General features: G+C 47.5%; 2 protein-coding genes across 4 annotated transcripts; both read left to right on the top strand.

Annotated features, from left to right (window-relative positions):
* The first annotated feature begins 268 nt into the window (after nt 1–268).
* Nucleotides 269–11,399, top strand: ATF3 (activating transcription factor 3). 3 transcript variants are annotated; one of them, XM_036442660.1, is made up of 4 exons: nt 269–483; nt 6,844–7,087; nt 8,705–8,812; nt 9,986–11,399. In XM_036442660.1, the coding sequence occupies exons 2-4, from the start codon at nt 6,848–6,850 to the stop codon at nt 10,181–10,183; spliced, it is 546 nt and encodes a 181-aa protein (XP_036298553.1). In that variant the 5' UTR covers nt 269–483; nt 6,844–6,847; the 3' UTR covers nt 10,184–11,399. The 3 variants fall into 3 exon arrangements, with proteins under 3 accessions (XP_036298553.1, XP_036298552.1, XP_036298555.1); XM_036442659.2 differs by having other exon boundaries at nt 270–464; XM_036442662.2 differs by lacking the exon at nt 269–483 and adding an exon at nt 2,081–2,099.
* Nucleotides 11,400–14,761: 3,362 nt separating this feature from the next.
* Nucleotides 14,762–17,885, top strand: GARIN4 (golgi associated RAB2 interactor family member 4). Its single transcript, XM_036442618.2, has one exon. It carries the CDS (start codon nt 16,030–16,032, stop codon nt 17,764–17,766), a length of 1,737 nt encoding a protein of 578 aa, XP_036298511.1. The 5' UTR covers nt 14,762–16,029; the 3' UTR covers nt 17,767–17,885.
* The last annotated feature ends 2,166 nt before the right edge of the window (nt 17,886–20,051 follow it).

Below are 20,051 nucleotides of genomic sequence, written 5' to 3' on the forward strand. Positions count from 1 at the left end.
ATGGAGAGAGAGGGCGGGCAGGTTTGTGTCCCAGCTCGCGAGTCCGGAGGACGCTCCCGGGCCGGCTCCTCCCCGTGCTTTTGCATCACCAGTCCCCTCCTCCCCCCCCCCCCCCCAAACACACACTTTGGCCCCTCCTCCAGTCCCCTCCCTTGCCCAGTCTAGTTCGGCTGGTTCCCGGGGAAAGTTATTAATAGCATTACATCAGCCTGGGACTGGAGTAACCTGGCACGGCGCCAGCCAGAGAGCTATAAAGGGTGATGCAACGCGCTCTCAGCCACAGTCGCACGCAGCGAGGCGGGCACTGCACTGCACTCCCCGGTCGCTGCCCCAGCGGACCCGCCTGCCCGCGCTTCGGCTGTGCGCTCCCGGGGTTCGCCCGCCAGCCCAACCGACAAGCAGCCCGACCCCGTCCCGACCCTGCCCGCCCTCCGGACCCTGGCCGCTCCGAGCGGAGACCAGAGGTGAGCGCTAGGAGGTCCAGTGAGTGCGCCGGAGAGGGTGGCTCGCTTTCATTCCCTTCGCGCCCCGCTAGTAACTAGTCCCGCGCCCCCGTGGCCCCTGAGCCCAGCCCCAACCCGCGCCCCCAGCCTTCGGCTTCTAAAGAACTCTGGCCGAACTTTTCCCAGCCACCGCTGCTCTCCGGCGCTTCAGAAAGTTTCTCGCCGAGAACTTTCTCTTTTGACTTGGGGCGCAGAAGAGTCCTGTTGATAGAGCTGGGGCTCCTGCTTCTCGGCGAGGCTGGGAGCACCGCTCCCCTCGTCTGGGCGCTTTCCCAGCCCTCGGAGCGGGCGTGCGGAGGGGTGTTGCGCACGGGTGTCCGAGGCTCCGCAGCTCGCTGTTCGCTCCATCCCTCGCTTGGTGCCGCGGCACTGGCACTCCCGATCCCAGCCTTCCCGAGATCCGCGGAGCGGCACGGAGGCTGGGGCTCACGGCAGGGCTGCCCCAGGAGCCGAACGGAATGAATGGAACCGGGGAACCCGGTCGCGACCTCGGCCGCCGGGAGTCGCCCTACGCACTCGGAAGCGCAGGACAGCGCGGGCAGCCGGGAGCGAAAGTTAGTTGGGATAAGTTTAGAGGTGGCGGGCGCTCCGGTCCCGTCCTTCGGCAGAAGACGGAGAGGGCTCCAGCACTGACTGGGGTCCGGGGCCTGAGACTTCCTGTCCCAAGTCGCTCACTCCTTTCTCTCATACCTGTGGCTTTGGTTCTTCCTGTGGCGTGTTCTCAGATTTCTCTGCTTTTCCTCCAAGGAGACCCGCCTCAAGGAAAGCGAAGGTGCGAAGCCACATGCTCATAATTGAAAGAATGGCTTTGTGGTTAGTGGCCAGGACCCTGAGGAGAGCTTGTACTGCAGGTGATGTCCTGGAGCCTCGGTATCCCCTGCTGGAGATGGGGGTACAGCCGCAGTGCTGGCCCCCTCTGCCTGTTAGCCAGCGCAAGGCGGTGTTTGGACCAGATAACCGTTAAGGTCCTTACTGGCCAGGAGATTTTCAGATTCTAGAGTGGTGTAATTTCAAAAAGGGGGGAGGTAGTAAGGGATCTTATATGACTTGTATGAGTGAGTCTCTATCTCATGTCACTGGCCAGCCTCTGAGGCAAATGGGGAATGGGGACTCTCTATTGAACATCCTTTTCCAGCTCGCTTTCCATTTGGATTGGTTCTCCTCTCTGCTCCTCCACACCCCATTTCCAACCCATCTGTTTACTTCCTAACCACTTTCTTTTTTATACTTTCATTTGCTAGATCACATATGCTTCCTTAAAAATAAAAGAGTTGCTAAAGTATAGGGGGGGGGATGGGGGGGGGAGAGCCAAGAGCCAGGGCAAAGGGGGCGTGGGGGGGGGCTGTTAAGACAGGAAGGCTCCAGTAGTGGCTACAGGTATATTTCTTGCCCACACTGTGAGCCTGAAGTGCTGCCTGCCACGTTTTCTCCCAATGTACCTATTTCATTGTGGCTGACAGTTACTACTGTCTCCTCAACTTTAAATGAAGGGGAAATTGATATTACTGTCTCCTTGTGCTGCAGTTAGCATTTGTGGTAGAATAATGCTACAACATGGAGGCTCTTGCTTTCAGGCTATTCCAGACCAAGATTGGGGTGAGTATAGGTTTTGCAGTTGTAATTGTCTGGCTGGTTTCAGAGATAACATGGCAGGTAACACTCCAGGCCCACAGTGTGGATAAGACACAGCACTCAGCACCTGTGGCAGCTACCTTGCCTTTGGATCCTTCTGTCTAACCCCTTCTCTCTCCCTATTCTCTTCCTTCTATACTCCCTCCCTGTCTAATCCTGCCAAAGCCTCCTCTGGTGGGTACCAGGTTACTTGACTTGATTCTTTATCTACCTGGCCAATTGCTTTGTTAGTTGGGTCTCTCTTGGTGATGGAAGAAAATGAGCAATGGGTGAGTGGTCAGCAGTTTGGCCCAGGCTGGACCTCTCGCCAGCTTTGGTTTTGGGCAAGTCACTACCTTACTGGACCTCATTTTACTTAATTACAAATAAACACCTGACTTAGGTGACTCTAATATTAGATGTTTTATTTCATTAGATAGAGTCCTTGATTTCTTCCTTTTTCAAATGGCGGGGCATGGAGCAGGGTCAGTGACTCCAAGTGTCACCTATTCTGGGGCAGAGGAAGTACATAGCCAGGACACCACAGAAACCAGAAATGGTCTCAGTGAGAACTAGTTATTTCATAAGTACCAGTGGAGACAAGCTGGTGCCAGCAAATAGAGGGGTGGAATTGACCTTGTGTGGGGAGCCTGGGGTCAGTCAAAGTGCAAAAGAAGCTGTGACTGACCTGAAAGTTTTGAGGGTTCCAATTAATTCCTGATGAATAAGCTATATTGTCAACAGCATTGAGTTCCCTCAAAATGGAAGAAAGTGGAATCGTAGTATTGGGGTCTCAGAATATGTGTAAACTCACCTTCATGAATCTTGTATGATCTTCATGAATCTGAGCCCTGTGAGGGAACTCAGGCAGGCGGTACTGGTCTCATTTCATAGATGAGGAGACTGAGGCCCTGAAAGCATGAGTGGCTTCTTGGTGGGTACTCAGCTTGTCAGTGGAAACATCTGGTCCTGAAGCCCAGCTGTATACCTCCAACCTTCAAGTGGACTGGGAGAAAGACCAAGCAAGATATGAAATTAGCAAAAGATCTGTGTTGGTTTCTGACTTTAAGATGTTTTATGAGCAGTGGTTAATGGAAAATTAAAAGTGAAAATTCAACACAGTTGTTTGTAGCTACTAGGAAATAAAATCTAGGAGCTGAATTTCCAGTTAAAGAAATACATGAGTAAAGTTTCACTTTCTTGAAACTGATTACACCACCAATGATACGACATGATTTCTGATCAGAGATAACGGAGCAGAAGCAAAATGCAAATGCTTTGTAGCAAGTGTGGGCAATTTTAAGATCAATGTAGAAAGTTAACTCAGAAAATCCCCAAACATATTGTTTTTTATTCAATGAGGGGGATGTTAAAAGGTCTCAACATTCATGGGAAAAAGTCTGAAGATTTTAACTTCATTTTCCTTGTAGGGACACAGCCTGAGTCTGGGCTGAATCATACCTTAAGAGAACTGAGTAAAGAAATAATTAGAAAGTATCTCAAAAAAACTAAAAAGAAAACAACCCTAAGCTTTAGCTGAGTGCAGAGAAAGTCCAAATCTCTACAGATAGAACTACTTTACGTTCTGAAAAGCATTTAACATTTTTACAACCCATTTCTGTCCCCAAGTAAGCCCACCCAATGCTTTTCATAAAGACATTCCATACCACTGACATTCTTCACTTTCATTTCTCAGGACTGCTGACTACACTAAGAAGGGGGGAAAATTCCCAAACAGCAGACCTTAAGCCTTGAAAGCTCATTAATAAACGTAGTTGGGTGGTGAAATGGAACTACACACAACTGTGTGGAATTCAGACTACCCTAGAAGGGAGCCATCTAGTCCTCCAAACAAAGGCAAGCCCAGTGGTAGCTTTGAATTCCATCCCTGAACTCCTGGATTTTTAATGAAGTTAGAAGGGGAGGGAAAGCATGAATGCATGGGAGAATCTTAAGCCTCTGGCTTTAGAAGGCTGTTTTCTCAGAGTTTATTACCTGCCAGAGACAAGTACCCTCCCAGCATCCTAAGGTTATAGGATTAAGCTGGTAGAACTTCGGTTCTGACTCATGACATAGGGCTTTATAGAAAGAGTTACATACATTTCCTGGGTTCCTTTGAATAGTCAAAGGTGGCATTTGTTGGCCTGGAGTTCTTGCCTCCAACAGTGTATCTCAGATTGTAAAGGAGAGTTAGAAGTCAGGGTGCTCTATTCAGAAGTGTTTGAGATCCAAGAGAGTGATCAGCCACCATCCCACCTGGACCAACCGGTAGATTAGAGAGCCAGGCTTGTGCCTGAGATATCCCTGGGAGGCCCAGAAAAAGCATATCCCCTAATTGTATTATGTTTTCAAGACAAATTCATGTATTATTATTCCTCAACTCCTTGTACAACTCAAATGAGAAAATAGGACAATTGTTATTAGCTTTATTTTATATAGGTGAAGGAAGGGCACTGGGAGTTAGGATGACATATGAGTAAGTGAGCCTTAAATCTTGATCTTCTGACCCCATCTAGGAATTTTTGTGCATAAAAGGCCTGCTTATATATACTCCAAAATGGGGGCAGCAGCCTGAGTGTGCACCCTGACATAGATCAGCAAATTCATTACCTAGGGCTCAAGTTTCCCATGTGGCTCTTTCCTCCAGCAATTCATTTCTGGGACCCCCACCACCCCTATGCCTACTCACACCCCTATGAAAAATTTGTTTTAGTTTTTTGGTTTTTGCAATGTGGAATAATATTCTATATTCTATACATTAAGGACACGAATTTTGGAACCAAATTCCAAATCCTGATGCTGTCTCACACTGACTTTAGACAAGTTATTGAGCTTGTATAAATCTCAGTTACTCCACCTATAAAAATGGTGCTAGGACCTAACTCAACTAGGTTCTCATGAAGATTAAATGAGATAAATTACATTAAATTTATTTGTGAAGGAAGCACTCATTAAATGTCAGCAATTTATTGATGGACTTCCTGTCTGGTTGGACTTAAGGTCCACAGATCCCCAGATTGAGAAGAATTCTCCAGGGAACCCCTAACTATAGAAAATCCCCATCTTCATCACCCCTGGAGAACTGACTGCTTGGACAAGGAGGAACAGCCAGTGCTGGAGGAAGTATATGGCGGGAAGAAATTTATGGGGACCATGGAACTGTCACTGTTTCCACCTTTTATTTTCCTACTGGCCTGTGAGGATCGGGCCTAAACCGGCTCTCTGACATCCCCCAAGGGTTCTTGGATTGTGAGAGGGCAAAGGCCAGGCTGAGGGACCCCACCAGTGCACGATCAGGCCCGAAGGGACTGCAGGAGGGTTCTAGGCCATGTCTGGCCCCTCTCGCCCAGTCCTGATAGGCTGGACCCCAGCAGCAATCTAATCTATCGGTTGGAGCATCTGCCCCCTCGTGGTCAGTGTGCCTCATAACAACTGGTTGAATGGTCAAACAGTCAGACACTTAGCTTTCATTATATGGGATTATCTCTTTGGATTCCTTGGGCTATAGAATGATAGAAGTAGATAGCCGAAACCGGTTTGGCTCAGTGGATAGAGCGTCAGTCTGTGGACTGAAGGGTCCTGGGTTCAATTTCGGTCAAGGGCATGTACATTGGTTGTGGGCACATCCCCGACAGAGGCTGTGCAGGAGGCAGTTGATTGATGTTTCTCTCTCATCAACATTTCTAGCTCTCTATCCCTCTTCCTTCCTCTCTGTGGAAAATCAATAAAATATATTTTAAAAAAAAAAGAATGATAGAGGTCGATAGGACCTCAGAAGCCATTTGCTTTGACCAACACTTCCTAATTTCGTGTATTTAGTTGGGCAGTCTTCAGTGGTCAGCAGGCATTGGGGGCAGCCTGCTCTGGGACAGAGCCACAGCACAGACTCAGTTCCCATGCTACAGAACTCTCAGTCATGTGCTGGATGAAGACTGAGGCTCAGAGAGTTCAGGTCATACTGCTTCTTAGCACCATAGACAGTGCCCAAGGTCCCCTTTGGCCCCCAGACCAAGGCTCTGCATAGACACCACAGGGCAGAACAAGACCTCCAGAAGAGGTCCAAATTCTTATCTCCTCATTTTATTCTGAGGTCTTTGCTTCATTAAGCTTAACTTTACAAATGGGGCTACTACTGGTCCCTTGTGATCTGAAACCCTAGCCCTCAGCCTCTGCCAAGGACTGGCTCAAAGAAACTCATCTGCCATGGTTACCATCCTCATGCTCATTTATTTGGATCCAACTTCCCGAGGAAGAATTGTCAGAGATATATTTGCTACATTCAGGGGTCCCCCACGTCTTGCTTTACTTCTACTTACTAACAACTTCAACTTGATTTCAGATGCAAGTTTCTTTTTTCAACAAGAGACTGGAAATGAGGTTACATAATAGTTTCACTTTTTTTTTTTTTTTAAATGCTCTTCCTCTTTCATTATTGTTTGAGGTACATTTGCATGTATGCACACCAGCCAACACTAATGCTTTTGAAAATTCAAAATGCCAACCCTGATCAACATCAGTGAGGCATTTTATCCACATCACTGAGCTGTGTATATTAAGAACCTGTTTTACTCAAGCTGATGATGGCATGAAATGAAAACAAAACAGAAGCCAGAGAGCTTATGTGACTTTCCCTGGGGTGTGGGACTTGGGTTGGAGGTCGCAGGTGTGGCGGGACTTGGCTCCATGCCCCCAATCCCTGAAGTAGTTTGGGTTTCAATGTGTCTTTCAGCAAAATGATGCTTCAACACCCAGGCCAGGTCTCTGCCTCGGAAGTCAGTGCCTCTGCCATCGTCCCCTGCCTGTCCCCTCCTGGGTCACTGGTGTTTGAGGATTTTGCTAACCTGACACCCTTTGTCAAGGAAGAGCTGAGGTTTGCCATCCAGAACAAGCACCTCTGCCACCGGATGTCCTCTGCACTGGAGTCGGTCACTGTCAGCAACAGACCTCTTGAGATGGCAGTCATGAAAGCCCAGGTAGGTGCCCTTTCTTCCAGCATGTGTTTGTCCTACACCTGCACACCTACCACATGCCAGGTGTGCTATGCAGGGGGCCGCAGCATGAAAAAACACAAACTACTGCCCTCAGGGAGCTTACTTTCTGCTGGGAGGAGACAGATAATACACAAAAGAAGTAAATACGTAATATGAGAGACTGAGCAAAGGAGAAAAATAAAGCAGCAAAGGGAGACTGAGAGTGGTCCCGCTGGCTGTCATGTTGAGAATGGGCAGTAGGGACAAGAGCCGAGGCAGAATACAGAAATGAGATTGTTGCAGTAATCCGGGCAAACAAAGGCAGGTCTGCATCAGGATGGAAGTAGGAGATGTGGAGAAGTGGTCAGCGAATGGATCTGTCTGGAAGGTAAAGCAGATGGGCTGGCAGATTGGACATGGAGTATGGCTCCAAGTGGAGGATTCCAGGGTGGCTCCAAAACTTCTGGCTTGACTAACTGTAAGGATGGCACATCTATGTGCTGCTGAGATCTGGACATTGGGCCAGGACAGGAGTACATCCTATTGGAAGCCCGGGGGAGGAGGCAGTTGGATATGTGGGCTAGGAGTTCAGAGGAGAATCAGGGCTAGAGGTGCAGAGTTGGAAGCCACCAGCATATGAATGTTATTTAAAGCCATGGTCCTGTGTGAGCTCACCTTCTGTGTCCAGTTGAAGTATATTTAATTCCATTATACAAGGATCGAGGTAGCCAGACTGTGGAGCAAGGACCCCCCAGCCATGCTCACAGCTGTGTATAATGCTCACAGCCTTGGAACCAGGTTCTGCTTTAAGTTCACTTCTGTCTTCACTGCTCGCCACTCAGCGACTTTTCATAAGACACCTGGAGTAACAGACATGGTGGGAAGTCTGAGAGGTTACTGCTGGCAATGCTGTGGTGGCTCAAGGACTCAGAGCTGAGGTCTTGGATGTTTTGCTGGCCTGCCCTCATGGCACAAGATGGGAGTGTTTGGGGCATGAACACTGATTTGGGCCTGGAGTCGTGGAACTGGCTGAAAAAGAACTGAGTTTTAAAGGAAGTTGGCTAAGAATCTGTATGATTGTATAAAAGGGGCAGTGATTCTATATATAAGGGCTTTATGAATCCATATGAGGATGAATGAAATGACAGTTTTTAAGGTCTAGAAAAAGACCTGGCTGACAGTTCACTGACTGGTAGAGGGGACTACTGTATGATGTTGTCATTAGGAGCACTGGCTGGGTGCTCATTAACCTGAGGAGCTGTCATTGTCCCAATAGTGGACAGTGCTGGTTGGATAATGGGACACACAAGGGAATATTTATTTTAATTTTATAATTAAATATCTTGAGATAACAGTGCAATGGAATTAAAGGACCACCATAGAAGGAAGGAGAGCATTCTGAGGGATATTTTGAGGGTCTCCAAAGGAAGAGGTAGGCAGCCTGCTTTGTGGAAAAACTCCTTAGAGCCACCCCACCTACCTGTGATTCTGTGTTCCTCAAGTGATCTTCTGATGTTAGGCTAGTATAACAAGTTGATTTTGCTGGTAATAAAAGGCAGTGTATTTGAGATGGGTTGCATTTCTTGCCTCCCATTAAGCAGGTGCCCTTGGATTTTACAGGTAGCCCCTGAAGAAGATGAAAGGAAAAAGAGGCGACGGGAAAGAAATAAGATTGCAGCCGCCAAGTGCCGAAACAAGAAGAAGGAGAAGACAGAGTGTTTGCAAAAAGTGGGTGTCTTCTTGCCTTGCCCTGGCCTTCTGCTCACGCCTGTCCCCCACCTCATGTCAGGATATGAAGGGGGGTTAAGAAGCCCTCTACGCAGAAGAGTTTACCCAAGAATGATTGTAGCTGGGAGTAAACATGCCATTGGCTGAATGAGGAGCTAGCAAAGCTGTTAGCACAATGAATGGGACTCTGGGTGTTATGAAAGCAGGTGTGTGAATTAAAAACCACAGTAGCCATGGCCAGTCCCTACACGTCCAGCAGTTTCCAGGCTGCAGGATGTCAGCCCAGTCAAATAGGCTTCACTCGCCCATTCTCCTGAGAAAAGGAAGCTGCCAGCTCTCATTTGACTCACTATGAAATGCCTTTAATTAATCTCTTTAAACAAGTTATTTCCCTAATCCACAAGCAGTGATTAAACTTTCCTGGTGTTCCTGGGTCATTCTTAACTCGGTAGCCCTTCTCTATGGCTCACCCAATAGGCTTTTAGCTCCTGGCTGTCGCCAGCCAGTTCCCCTTCCTAAAGGGAATGGTGTCTGTGGCAGGCTGGGTAGCTCGTGCTCTGTTCTTTCCAGTATTTATGTCTTTCCCCAACGGGTGGACAGGCTAGGGCAGAGTCATCACCCAGATTCCATAGGTCCCCATAGTTCTGTTGATTGCTTTAGGGAATCAGTGAAAACTAAGACACTTTGTGTGTTGCCATGTATATTCTTTCTGGGGAGATGAGCTTCTCTGTGAAATGATTGACTCAGAAGACAAAGTACCATGAGCCCAGAAATTGCTCCGGCCCCCAGGGCCCTTGTAGGTCCAGAAGACCTGCATATGGGCTGTTGGACTCATGCAGAGGAGACCTATGAGCCATTGATTCCACTGCAGCCTCGTTTCTATTAGAGTCACAGCCTGCCTCAATTTTGAGTGAAAACTCAAGGGCATCACTAAAGAAGCCTCTAAGTTCTAAGGCTTCTCCAGAGTCTGGATTCTCCCAAACCTAAGGCTGCTTATCCAGCTTTGTTGGGCACTAGAGCAGGAAGCCCATGGCGTTGCCTCTGCAAGCCATTTCCAACTTGATGAGACCCTACATGTCCTAGGTGTTACCCTGTCACCCAGGGGCCATTCCCTGGCCACCCCTCCTTGCTGTCCCTTGGCTCAAATTGTAATAACTCTGGCTTGTTCCTCAGGAGTCAGAGAAGCTGGAGAGTGTAAATGCTGAACTGAAGGCCCAAATTGAGGAGCTCAAGAACGAGAAGCAGCATTTGATATACATGCTCAACCTCCATCGGCCCACATGTATTGTCCGGGCTCAGAATGGGCGGACTCCAGAAGATGAGAGAAACCTTTTTATCCAACAGATAAAAGAAGGAACTTTGCAGAGCTAAGCAGTAGTGGTTATGGGGGCAACTGGGGACTCCTCATTGCATCCTCCTTCTACATCCAAACCCCTGCAGCCATTGAGATCTGACTTCCTCTCGAATCCCAGCAGCAAAGAACTGTGGAGGCAGGACTAGCTGGGCCTCTCCACTCTGCCCCAGAGCAGACTTCGGACCAGAGCAAGGGCATTTTTTGCCTCAACTCCAGGATTTAGGCCTTAACATACCAGCCATTCTTGGATTCTCCGAATGACCCCTGGTTAATGTTCTGCCCACCTTTCATCTGGATTCTACAAAAAACAGGAACTCCCATGTTAGAATTCATGCAAAAGAAGGGTCTATATCTTGGGTGGGTGGGGTGGGGCCACCTCCTCCCTTGCCACTCCCACAGCCACTAGTAGGGGACATGGAGTGAGAATGGCTTTTAGCAAAGTTGTGCAATGGCCAGGGTTGTGCTTCTAGCCAATATGCTGTTATGTACAGGAATTACTGTGCAAGGCGTTTGTTTCATAACTAAGCATTGTGCTCTCCTGATGTGTGCTCTGACAACACTGGTGTGACTTGTTCGAGATTTTCCTCAGATCTAGTCTCTGAGAGTTTGAGGGACTACCACCATGTGGAGTGTCTTACAAGATGTTTAGGTGGCCAGAAGAGCTTGTCAGCCCCAGGAGAATAGAATTTTGCCAGCCAGCAGTGCCGTTTGTGCCAACAGAGCAGGCCTCATTTCCCTTGGCACTCAGACATTAGTGCAAAATTCCTGGGCACGACTGCAGGCCCTCTGTCCCAGGAAGAAAGCAGAAAGTCCACCTTCCAAAAGGTTAGGACTCTGCTCGGTCGTTTAGGTCAGGAGTTATTCCTAGGCCAGTGAATAGCCAAAGAATATTCCATTTTCCTTTACTTGCAGTTGAAAACCACATTCAGTAGAGGTGCGTTTGAAGCTAGGTGATGCCTAGGTGTTCGCATTATTGGATGTGAATGGCATTGTTTTTGTCATGCAGATGTTTAGAAATCTGGCCCAGAGCATGTACAGCTGTGAGAGGTCATTCACACTGGCCACGAGAACTCTGGTCTATTTAAATTCTGATGTTTCTGTGAAATTCTCAGAGTGTTTAATCCTACTCAATAGTATCATTACAATTTTCTGTAAGAAAAAAATATATTACTTATTTATCCTAGTATTCCTATCAATATAATAAATATTGAAACAAATATATGGTAAATTTAAGTGCTGTGCTGGTGTCTGTGCTTTAAAATCGGTTGTTGAAGTCTGGTCATTCTCCTGCCCCTTTCCTCTCCATTGGGGGCGGTGGGGGTGGTGTGGTTATTTAGTCTTAAATATTTTCTAAGTGTTCCTTTGTTCTTTGGGGTACCACTAGCTGGTATAGCTGACTCTCAATCCTCTTCCCCAGTCTGTGGCATCTGATGCTCAATTGCTCATTAACAAACCCTGGAACACAGATCAAGCATATCCCTTGACTGTTTGGTATTAAGATTTTATTATAAAATTTGAATTGCTAAATACCTCAACTATCAGTTTCTCTGAAAGGACAAAAGCCTAAAACATACACCTGTTGTTCAACTTGAGCCATGGACACCTTTCCATTCAGCCACAGAACTTCTCTTGAAGTATTCACTTGAATTGCATTCGTTAGAATGTCCAGATGTGTGTCTCATTGTTGCAAATGTGTATTTCAAATATCAGGGGGGAAATGAGGGGCGGATGGGTGTTATGCAAACTGCTGAGAGGTCCCAGACCCAGAAAAACTCAGTGTATTGTTTGTGGATTCCAAAGAAATAACCCAGAGGATTGGCTGTAAATGACATGGGTTTAATAGGACTGACTTGCGTAGAGACCAGTAAAGTTTACTACTGCAGCAGCTGCCATTGGTGAGGTTGCCCACTAAGTCCCATCTGGCCTGTGGATGTGCCATCCCAGGGGCAGCTGGCCAGTGCTGTTGTTTAGCCATCACCTAGCCTTTCCCAACACAAAGTTTCATAGAGTATATTCAGAAAAGAGAGAAAAACTGCATTTGCGGGAGGGAACATGCTTATATGAGCTCAAAAACTGGCTGTTTACAGTCCTGGATCACATCTAGAAGCAGTTTCTCTGGCTTTTCTTAGACCAAGTTGCTGGCCAGGTTCCCAAGGTCTCACAGAAGGCCTTCACTCTATTTCCCACAGGGCAGAGGGGAGGAAGGAGAGCTGGAGCATGGGAAGGGGCCCACGTTCCCAATTACCATACAATGGGGAAGAAGACAGGGAGAATAATTTTAGATGGGATAGGTGTGATAATCAAAGAAAAGTATTCTAATTTTGGGAATCTCTGGAACACAGGATTCCCTAGATCTGAGACAGAACCAAGCTCCCTTGCTCTCTGCATATGCACATATGTAACACTCACAGGCTAGAATGAAAATTGGCTACTCTGCTACCAATGCTGTTCTTCGTTAAATGTTAAGATTCACGCACAGGAATGGTGCTGTTTCTTTGAATACATCTATGGTTCTCTTACACAATCACCTGTGACACAGGTGTTCTATTTTGGCTGCTTTAATTGCACATCAGGGGTAGTTCCTAATCTGTAAAGAGACAGCTGGTGGAAGTGCCGTTCACCCTTCTTTTAGGAGATAATCTTTCCTTTATCCTGGTGAAGAGGGGGGGAATTCCTTGCATTTACCTTCCAGTTGTGAGTATAGGTGCCACCAATCAGCTGTTATGAAACTCAAGGCAATTTTTAAGCTGCCATGGACAATGGATTGTAGAGGAAGGAAGGGCTTGGCAGCTATGGCAGGAAAAATTGATCTGAGAAATGCACTATGTATGATTAATGAAACTAAGTTCTTCTAACCAATGCTTTAAAAATAGTTTGGTTTTCTGCAGCCAAGTTTATGTTTCAATACTTTAATAATAATAAAGGATGAATATGTACTGACCATCAAGTCATTTAGTTCATCTTGTTTCATATTCGATTGAGAGGGAAGGTTGGCGGGGGAGGCATCTGGGAGAATAAACTTGGATGGGACCTCCGCCAGAATGACAATGTCTTTCATTGGGCTACCTCAGTGGTGACATCACATTCACAGATTGTGGGAAGCCCACCCTCCCTCCTCTCTCCCGCTCTCATCCTACCCCCTTGTCTTCCTCTGAGATCTGGCCTAACTCCTGTTTTGAAGTAAAGAGCTTTATAGCATTCTGGCCCAAGACAGGGGCTCTGGAATTGAAACTTTAACTTTCTGCCAAGAACTAAAATGCTATTCTTTTCTCCTCATGGGCTTTTAACAAACCCCTGAAACCCAAACCCAAACCAAGCTTTCTCCTCTCTTCTCCATCCCATACTATTTCATTGTGTTCAGGCAGTTTCTCTATGGAGTGAGCAGGGTTATCATGGATCTGCCTGAGGTAAAACCTCACAGGTGGCCAGGTTTACCCATTGAGCATCCTTCTGCCTTCTCATGGTGGCTCTAACCCCAGAAGTTTCTCTCTTTGATCAAATCTACTCTCAGGAAGGAATTCACACTGAGGCTTAAAGGACCAGTTGAGGACTAATACCAATAAGTGCTAACATTTATTGAGACAGTATGCTCAACACTTTATATGCATTATCTCTTTTAATCCTCCCAGCAACAGTTATTATCACCATTTTACAAATGAAGAAGGAGAGAGGTGAATAACTTGCTCAAGGTCACACAGTTGACCTTTCTAAAGCTGAAACAATGTTTTTTAACAGGGTTCTGAGAAGGTGTGTGCATGTGTGTGAGATTAAACTACACATAACATACAATTTACCAGTGTAACCATTTTGAAGTGTGCAATTCAGTGGCATCCAGTACATTCACAATACTATATAACCATCACCACTAGTTCCAGAATTTTTATCACCCCAAAGGATGTCCTTTATCTATTAAGCAATAACCCCTCTTTCCAATCCTAGGCAACCAATAATCTAATATATGTCTCTATGGATTTTCCTCTTCTGGATATCTCATAGAAATGGAATCATACAATATGTGGCCTTTCATATCTGGCTGCTTTCACTTAGCATAGTGTTTTCCGGTTCATCCTTGCTGTAGCATTTACCAGTACCTTGTTCCTGTTTGTGGCTGAATAATGTTCCACTGTGTATATAGACCAAATTTTGTTTATCCACTCCTCTGGTGAAGCACAGGAAGATAGCTTGTATCCTAAGGAATGAATCTCTAAGGTGGCATATAAGAGGTTTGGGAACAGAGGTCTTTCTCAGAACTTTGAAGTAACAATGTAGAAATCACTTATTCTGTGACTAGCTAGCTCTGTGGGAGCCCAATAAGGCAGGAGGTATAATGGTACATGCTCTCCAAAGGTGTCAATGCTCCCAACCACTTCTGGCTGGTAGGGAGGCTCTGCAGGAGGCCTTTGGCAGGCTCCTGGAATTGAAGTTTACACAAGCTGTTTGTATAAGCTTAATGGAAAGGAAGAAATGAGGCAGCACCCTAGATTATTTACTAATTATTATTTTTTAATCCTCACCTGATATCACATATATATTGATTTTAGAAACAGAGGGAATAAAAGAGAGGAGAGAAAGAAAAATCAATATGAGAGAGAAACATCTATTGGTTGCTTCCTGTAGGTATCAGAACCAGGGAGTGAACCCATGACCTAGGTATATGCCCTGACTGGGAATTGGACCTGCAACCTTTCTGTGTACAGGATGACCCTCCAACCAAGTCAGCCACACTGGCCAGGGCGGCCCACTGGAAAATTTAATTCCCCAACTCAGCCCAACCACTGTCCTGGATTCTCTCCATAATATGCACATATAATAGAATTAATTATACAACTTCCAATAACACACAAAATGGGTCTTCTTGGAGGTAGTTAAGTCAGTCCAGTTTGAAAACATTTGGTCGGCCCAAGCTTCCTTTGTGAGGCAAAGTACTTAGTGGTTCAGAACAAAGACTAGCTGGACCTGCATTCAAATACTGCCTTCATTTCCATTAGTTGTGTGAATTTAGGCAAGTGAAACAACCTCAAATTCTACATCTATAAAATGGCGGGGGGGGGGGGGGGGCGGGGGGAAGGGGTAGCAACAACACCAAACTCAGTGGATTCTCACCATCCTAAGTGAAGAACATAGCATAGTGCCTAAGGGAAGCAATTTTTAAAGTTATTATTAAAGGTCATTGTCATCAACATTTACTAAGATTTTATGAAAGGATGGGTTAGGGACCAAGACTGCCAATTCTGGGTTATTTCATTAAATTAAACCTTGAGCTCAAATGGTTGAAATTAATCCCATCACCTTACATTCCTACAGATGTTGTCCAGTTTTTATTTTGGAATCCCACCTGAGTCCCTGGCAGGGTGGACCTGTCCTCTGTGGGGTCAATGGTGTCTGGGGAAATGATGGTGGCCCTGTCCTGAGGGGGTGGCTAGGGGATGAGCACAAAGGGGTAGGGAGACAGTGACAGGTCACAAAGGACAGTGGAGTATAAATATGGCCGCACAGGGGGTGTGGGCTGAGAGAGTGGAGTTCATAGCCTCTTGGGGAAATAAAAGAATCAGAGGTGGAGGTGAGGTGAAGCAGAGAGGAAGCCCACTCTACATCTCTACAATATAACCTTGATGAGGTTCAGTCTGGGCTTCAGGTGCCCTCTAGCATCCCCACTGCAAGCATCTGTGCCCCACCCCCACCCTGCCTCTGGGAGGCTGGGAGGCAAAGGGGTCCCTGTGGGTTGGGGTGGGGTTGAGAGACCTCCATCGAGCCATCTGTGTGACCCAGGAGCATTACTGCTCCCTCTGCTGCCACGAGGCCAAGAAAGAGAAGACCCAGGGAACTGCCTCGCCACTACTGCCTGCTGTGATACAACAAAGCCATGAACAGGGAGTCTCCGTTGCCATATTACACGGCCCAGAACAGCTCCAAAGTGGGCATGTTCAATACCACCATGGGAAAACTGCAACGCCAACTGCAGAAGGGAGAATATGACATCTTCAAGCACGCACCTATATTCGAGAGTGACTTCATCCAGATCACGAGAAGAGGAGAGGTGGTTGATGTGCACAACCATGTCCGCATTCTGACAATGGGCATCGCATCCACCAGCCCCATCCTCCCACTTCCAGACGTCATGCTGCTGGCCCGCCCGGCCACCGGCTGGGAAGAGCATGCAGGGCGCAGCAGAGTCACCACGGGAAAAAGCCGCCGGGCTGCAAAGACCTTGGAGCTCACGAGGCTCCTTCCCTTGAAGTTTGTGAGGATCTCCATTCATGACCGTGAGAAACAACAGCTGCGCCTGAAGTTCGCCACTGGCCGCTCCTGCTACCTGCAGCTGTGCTCCCCTCGGGACACTTGGGACAACCTCTTTGCCGGCTGGGAAAACCTCGTTCACCTCCTGCAGACACCAGTGGACAGTCACAACAGTACCTACACCAACCCTGCCAAGGACATGGCATGCGTGCCTGTGTTTGAGGATGAGGACAGGAGGAACCAGAGAGCGGCCAATCTCCGAGGGAAAGAAGAACAGGACCAGGTCAGCATCAGAAGCCTCCACGTGGTCTCTGAGGTGGCTGGGGCCACTTCTGCAGCTTTTGCTGGCGGGGAGAGTATCCAATATGACTCCCACAGATTCACTTCCATGCCTGATGTAGCCACCCCAAACCCAAAACCTATGGAGCTTGACAAAGTATCAGTAGCAAGGGCGGCAGCAGGCACCACAGCAGTTGCTCTGAGCATGCCAATAACCACATCTACTGCCCTTGAACAACTAAGTGCAGGCACAGCAGGGGCAGCCACCAAGGGCCCAGGGGGGAGCAACACCAGCACAGCCATTGCAGGTGCTGCCAACATGTCCCCCAAGAGCATTAAGACGGCCTTCAGAGGTACTGCCAATAAGGTGCCAGGGAGTCCTTCCAACACTAGCCTCTCCCCAGAGACCAGGATGATTGTTGCAAGGGCAAAAGCAGAGCTGACCAGCAAGACTGTTGGAGAAACAGCTATCGGCCGTGCCGCAGAACTTCTCAGCGCAACCTTGCCCAAAGAAGGTAGTGTAAGTGAACAGGCCGGAAGGCAGCAGCAAGTGTCCCCTGCCATGGCTAAAGCCTACAAGAGCAGAAAGGACAGGAGGGAGCAAAGGGAAAGAAACAAAGCTCTCAGGAGTCCCCATCACCTCAGGACAACTGAAAGCCACCAAAAGCCAGGGGGTGACAAGATCTTTCGAAAACCATCTAGCTGGTTCTTAGGCAGGCAGGGAAATGACAAAAAGGAGCCACGTTTCAGCAGCCCGGGGGGCAGCAGGCCTGTCACCATGCACAAAGGCATCAGCTCTGCTCCCATCACCAAGGACTCCAGAACCTCTCACAAACCAGGGAGAAGCTTGTCCACAACCAAGAGACTCAGCAGTATCAGCTCTTTCTGGAGGAATGTCAAAGCCAATCTTACAACAAAAATTGTGACCTCACCACACGGCAAGGAGGTGAACAATCTGGCTAAGACAATGGGAAGGAATAGCATGGAGAGCATCATAGAGAGAGGAGAGACTGGCCAGAAACTGGAGATGACTGACAGTCCAACATCTGAGATCATAGAGATAATGACCTTAATACCCTATTAGTAGGACCCAGAAGCTGCAAAGGGGACCAGGGCTCAGGGGAGGATCTCTGGAAAGCCTATTCCAACTTTCCTTGCTGCATTTTAAATAAAGATCGTACAGTCTGAATACAATCGATACAATGCTTTCTGTCTGAATTTCTATGTCCCTTGGTCTAGCAGTGACCTCACAGTAGATTCTGTGATGTCAACTGTGCTACAGACTGAGACCCCCATATCCAATCCAGAGCAGCGCCCTCTCACCCATGCTGGACAGAGCCAGCAGGAGGGCTCCATGTGCCTCAACTCCTTTCTGGCCTTGTTCCCAAGGCCATGGCTGAAACTCCTAGGATGGCCTGGGAAGCTCTACCTCCACGATCTCCCTATCCTTTTTATAAACAAGAGGCCTGGTGCATGAAATTCATGCACTCAGGGGAGGGGGGTGTTCTTCAGCCCATCCTGCGCCCTCTCACAGTCCAGGAGCCCTCATAGAACGTCTCACTGACAGCCGTGGGGAGCGAGCCTAAGCTGGTAGTCAGGCATCCTTAGCGCTGTTGCAGAGGCGGGAGTGGCTCCTGCCACTGTCACCGTGCTCACCAGCTTTGAGCATGGCTTCTCCACAGGGGGAGTGCACTGACCACCAGGGGGCAGCTCCTGCGTTGAACATCTCCTAGTTGTCAGTGCACATCATAGCAACCGGTCGTTCCTCCATTAGGTTGATTTGCATATTAGTCTTTCATGCTTGTTTTCAGGCCAAAACCCACTCTCTGACATTCCCTGAGGGGTCCCGGATTGTGAGAGGGTGCAGGCCAGGTCAAGGGATCCTATCAGTGCACAATTGGGGCCAGGCAGGGATGCAGAAGTTTGGCCAGCCAGGGAAGGACCGAGGGAGAGCTCCAGGGCATGTCCGGCTCATCTGGCTCAGTCCCAATTGGCCAGACCCCAGCAGCAAGCTAACCTAGTGGTCAGAGTATCTGCACCCTGGTGGTCAGTGCACATCCTAGCAAGCGGTTGAGTGGCCTTAGCATATCATTAGCATACTATGCTTTGATTGGTTGAACGGATGACCACACACTTAGCATATTAGGCCTTTATTATATAGGATTCTTCCCCACCCCCCCTCCCCAGACAAAACAAGAAGAGGATTTGCATCCCCTCAGGCTATTCAGGGAAGGAGAGAGGTGTATCAGCATTTGTTGGCCATCAGAACAGGGCTTGGCGGGGGAGGGGTATTCTCCTCTAGACTTAGTCCATTCCTAAGTATATACCTTGGAGAAATACATGTTATAGGAGGTAGCTATGAGAATGTTTATAGGAAAATTAATGTAACAACAAAACATTGGACACAGCCCAAATTTCAAAAAACAGAATTGATAATACAGTAGGATATTAGCATAGATAAGCTCATATTTTTTTTTTTAAACAAGCCACAGAATCCTAGATAACAAAAAGGCTAATATGCAAATTGACAGAACGGTGGAATAACCAGTCTCTATGACTCGCACTGACCACCAGGAGGTAGATGCTCAATGCAGGAGCTTCCCCCTGCGGGTCAGTGCACTCCCTCAGGGGGAGGTCTGCTCAGCCAGAAGCCGGGCTCACGGCAGGGAGCCTCTTCCACCTCCGAGGCAGTGTTAAGGAGAAGTGAAGCAAGTGGTAAGGAGTAGCCAGCAGGCAGGTGGTAAGGAGTGAAGGGTCCCAGACTGCAAGAGGCATGTCTGACTGCAGGCTTAGGCCCGTTCCTCACTATCAGTCAGACAGCCCCCAAGAGCTCCTGGACTGTGAGAGGGCACAGGCTGGGCTGAGGGACCCCCGCCCTTCCAAGTGCATGGATTTCTTGCACCAGGCCTCTAGTAGAATATAATTCCACTTAGAGAACAGTTCAAAAACAAGACCAAACCATACACTGAATAGGGTACATGTTTGCTAAAGCCGGACAACAGAAAACACAAAATTTAGCACAATCGTTTTCTCTAGGGAAGAAAGTTAAGAGATCAAATTGGTGAGCACAAGGCTTTCGGTGCTGCTGGGAATTGTTCTATTTTTTGAGCAAGGTAGTGGCTACACGCGCATTGCATTTTAATACTCTGAAATCAAAGATAAAATCATCATGATAGTTGTGATGAAACTATTGCCTTAGAGATACTATAACCAATGCTTTCTCATATTTTCACTCTAGTGTATACACAAAAATGGTATGTCTGAAAGGTCTAGTCTCTTTAAATTACATTTATTCTAGGTAAGTAATTACAAAAATCCTTATATGGTTATTAGGAAAAGAAGGAATAATATCCCTATTTTACAGATGAG

This window comes from Pipistrellus kuhlii, unplaced genomic scaffold (assembly GCF_014108245.1).
Source record: "Pipistrellus kuhlii isolate mPipKuh1 unplaced genomic scaffold, mPipKuh1.p scaffold_m20_p_18, whole genome shotgun sequence".
Lineage (NCBI taxonomy): Eukaryota > Metazoa > Chordata > Mammalia > Chiroptera > Vespertilionidae > Pipistrellus > Pipistrellus kuhlii.

Coding starts and splice junctions, on each gene's coding strand:
- GARIN4 (XM_036442618.2), top strand. CDS start 16,030: ATGAACAGGGAGTCTCCGTTGCCATATTACACGGCCCAGAACAGCTCC.
- ATF3 (XM_036442660.1), top strand. CDS start 6,848: ATGATGCTTCAACACCCAGGCCAGGTCTCTGCCTCGGAAGTCAGTGCC. Junction 7,088..8,704: donor TGGCAGTCATGAAAGCCCAG/GTAGGTGCCCTT, acceptor TGGATTTTACAG/GTAGCCCCTGAAGAAGATGA. Junction 8,813..9,985: donor AGACAGAGTGTTTGCAAAAA/GTGGGTGTCTTC, acceptor CTTGTTCCTCAG/GAGTCAGAGAAGCTGGAGAG.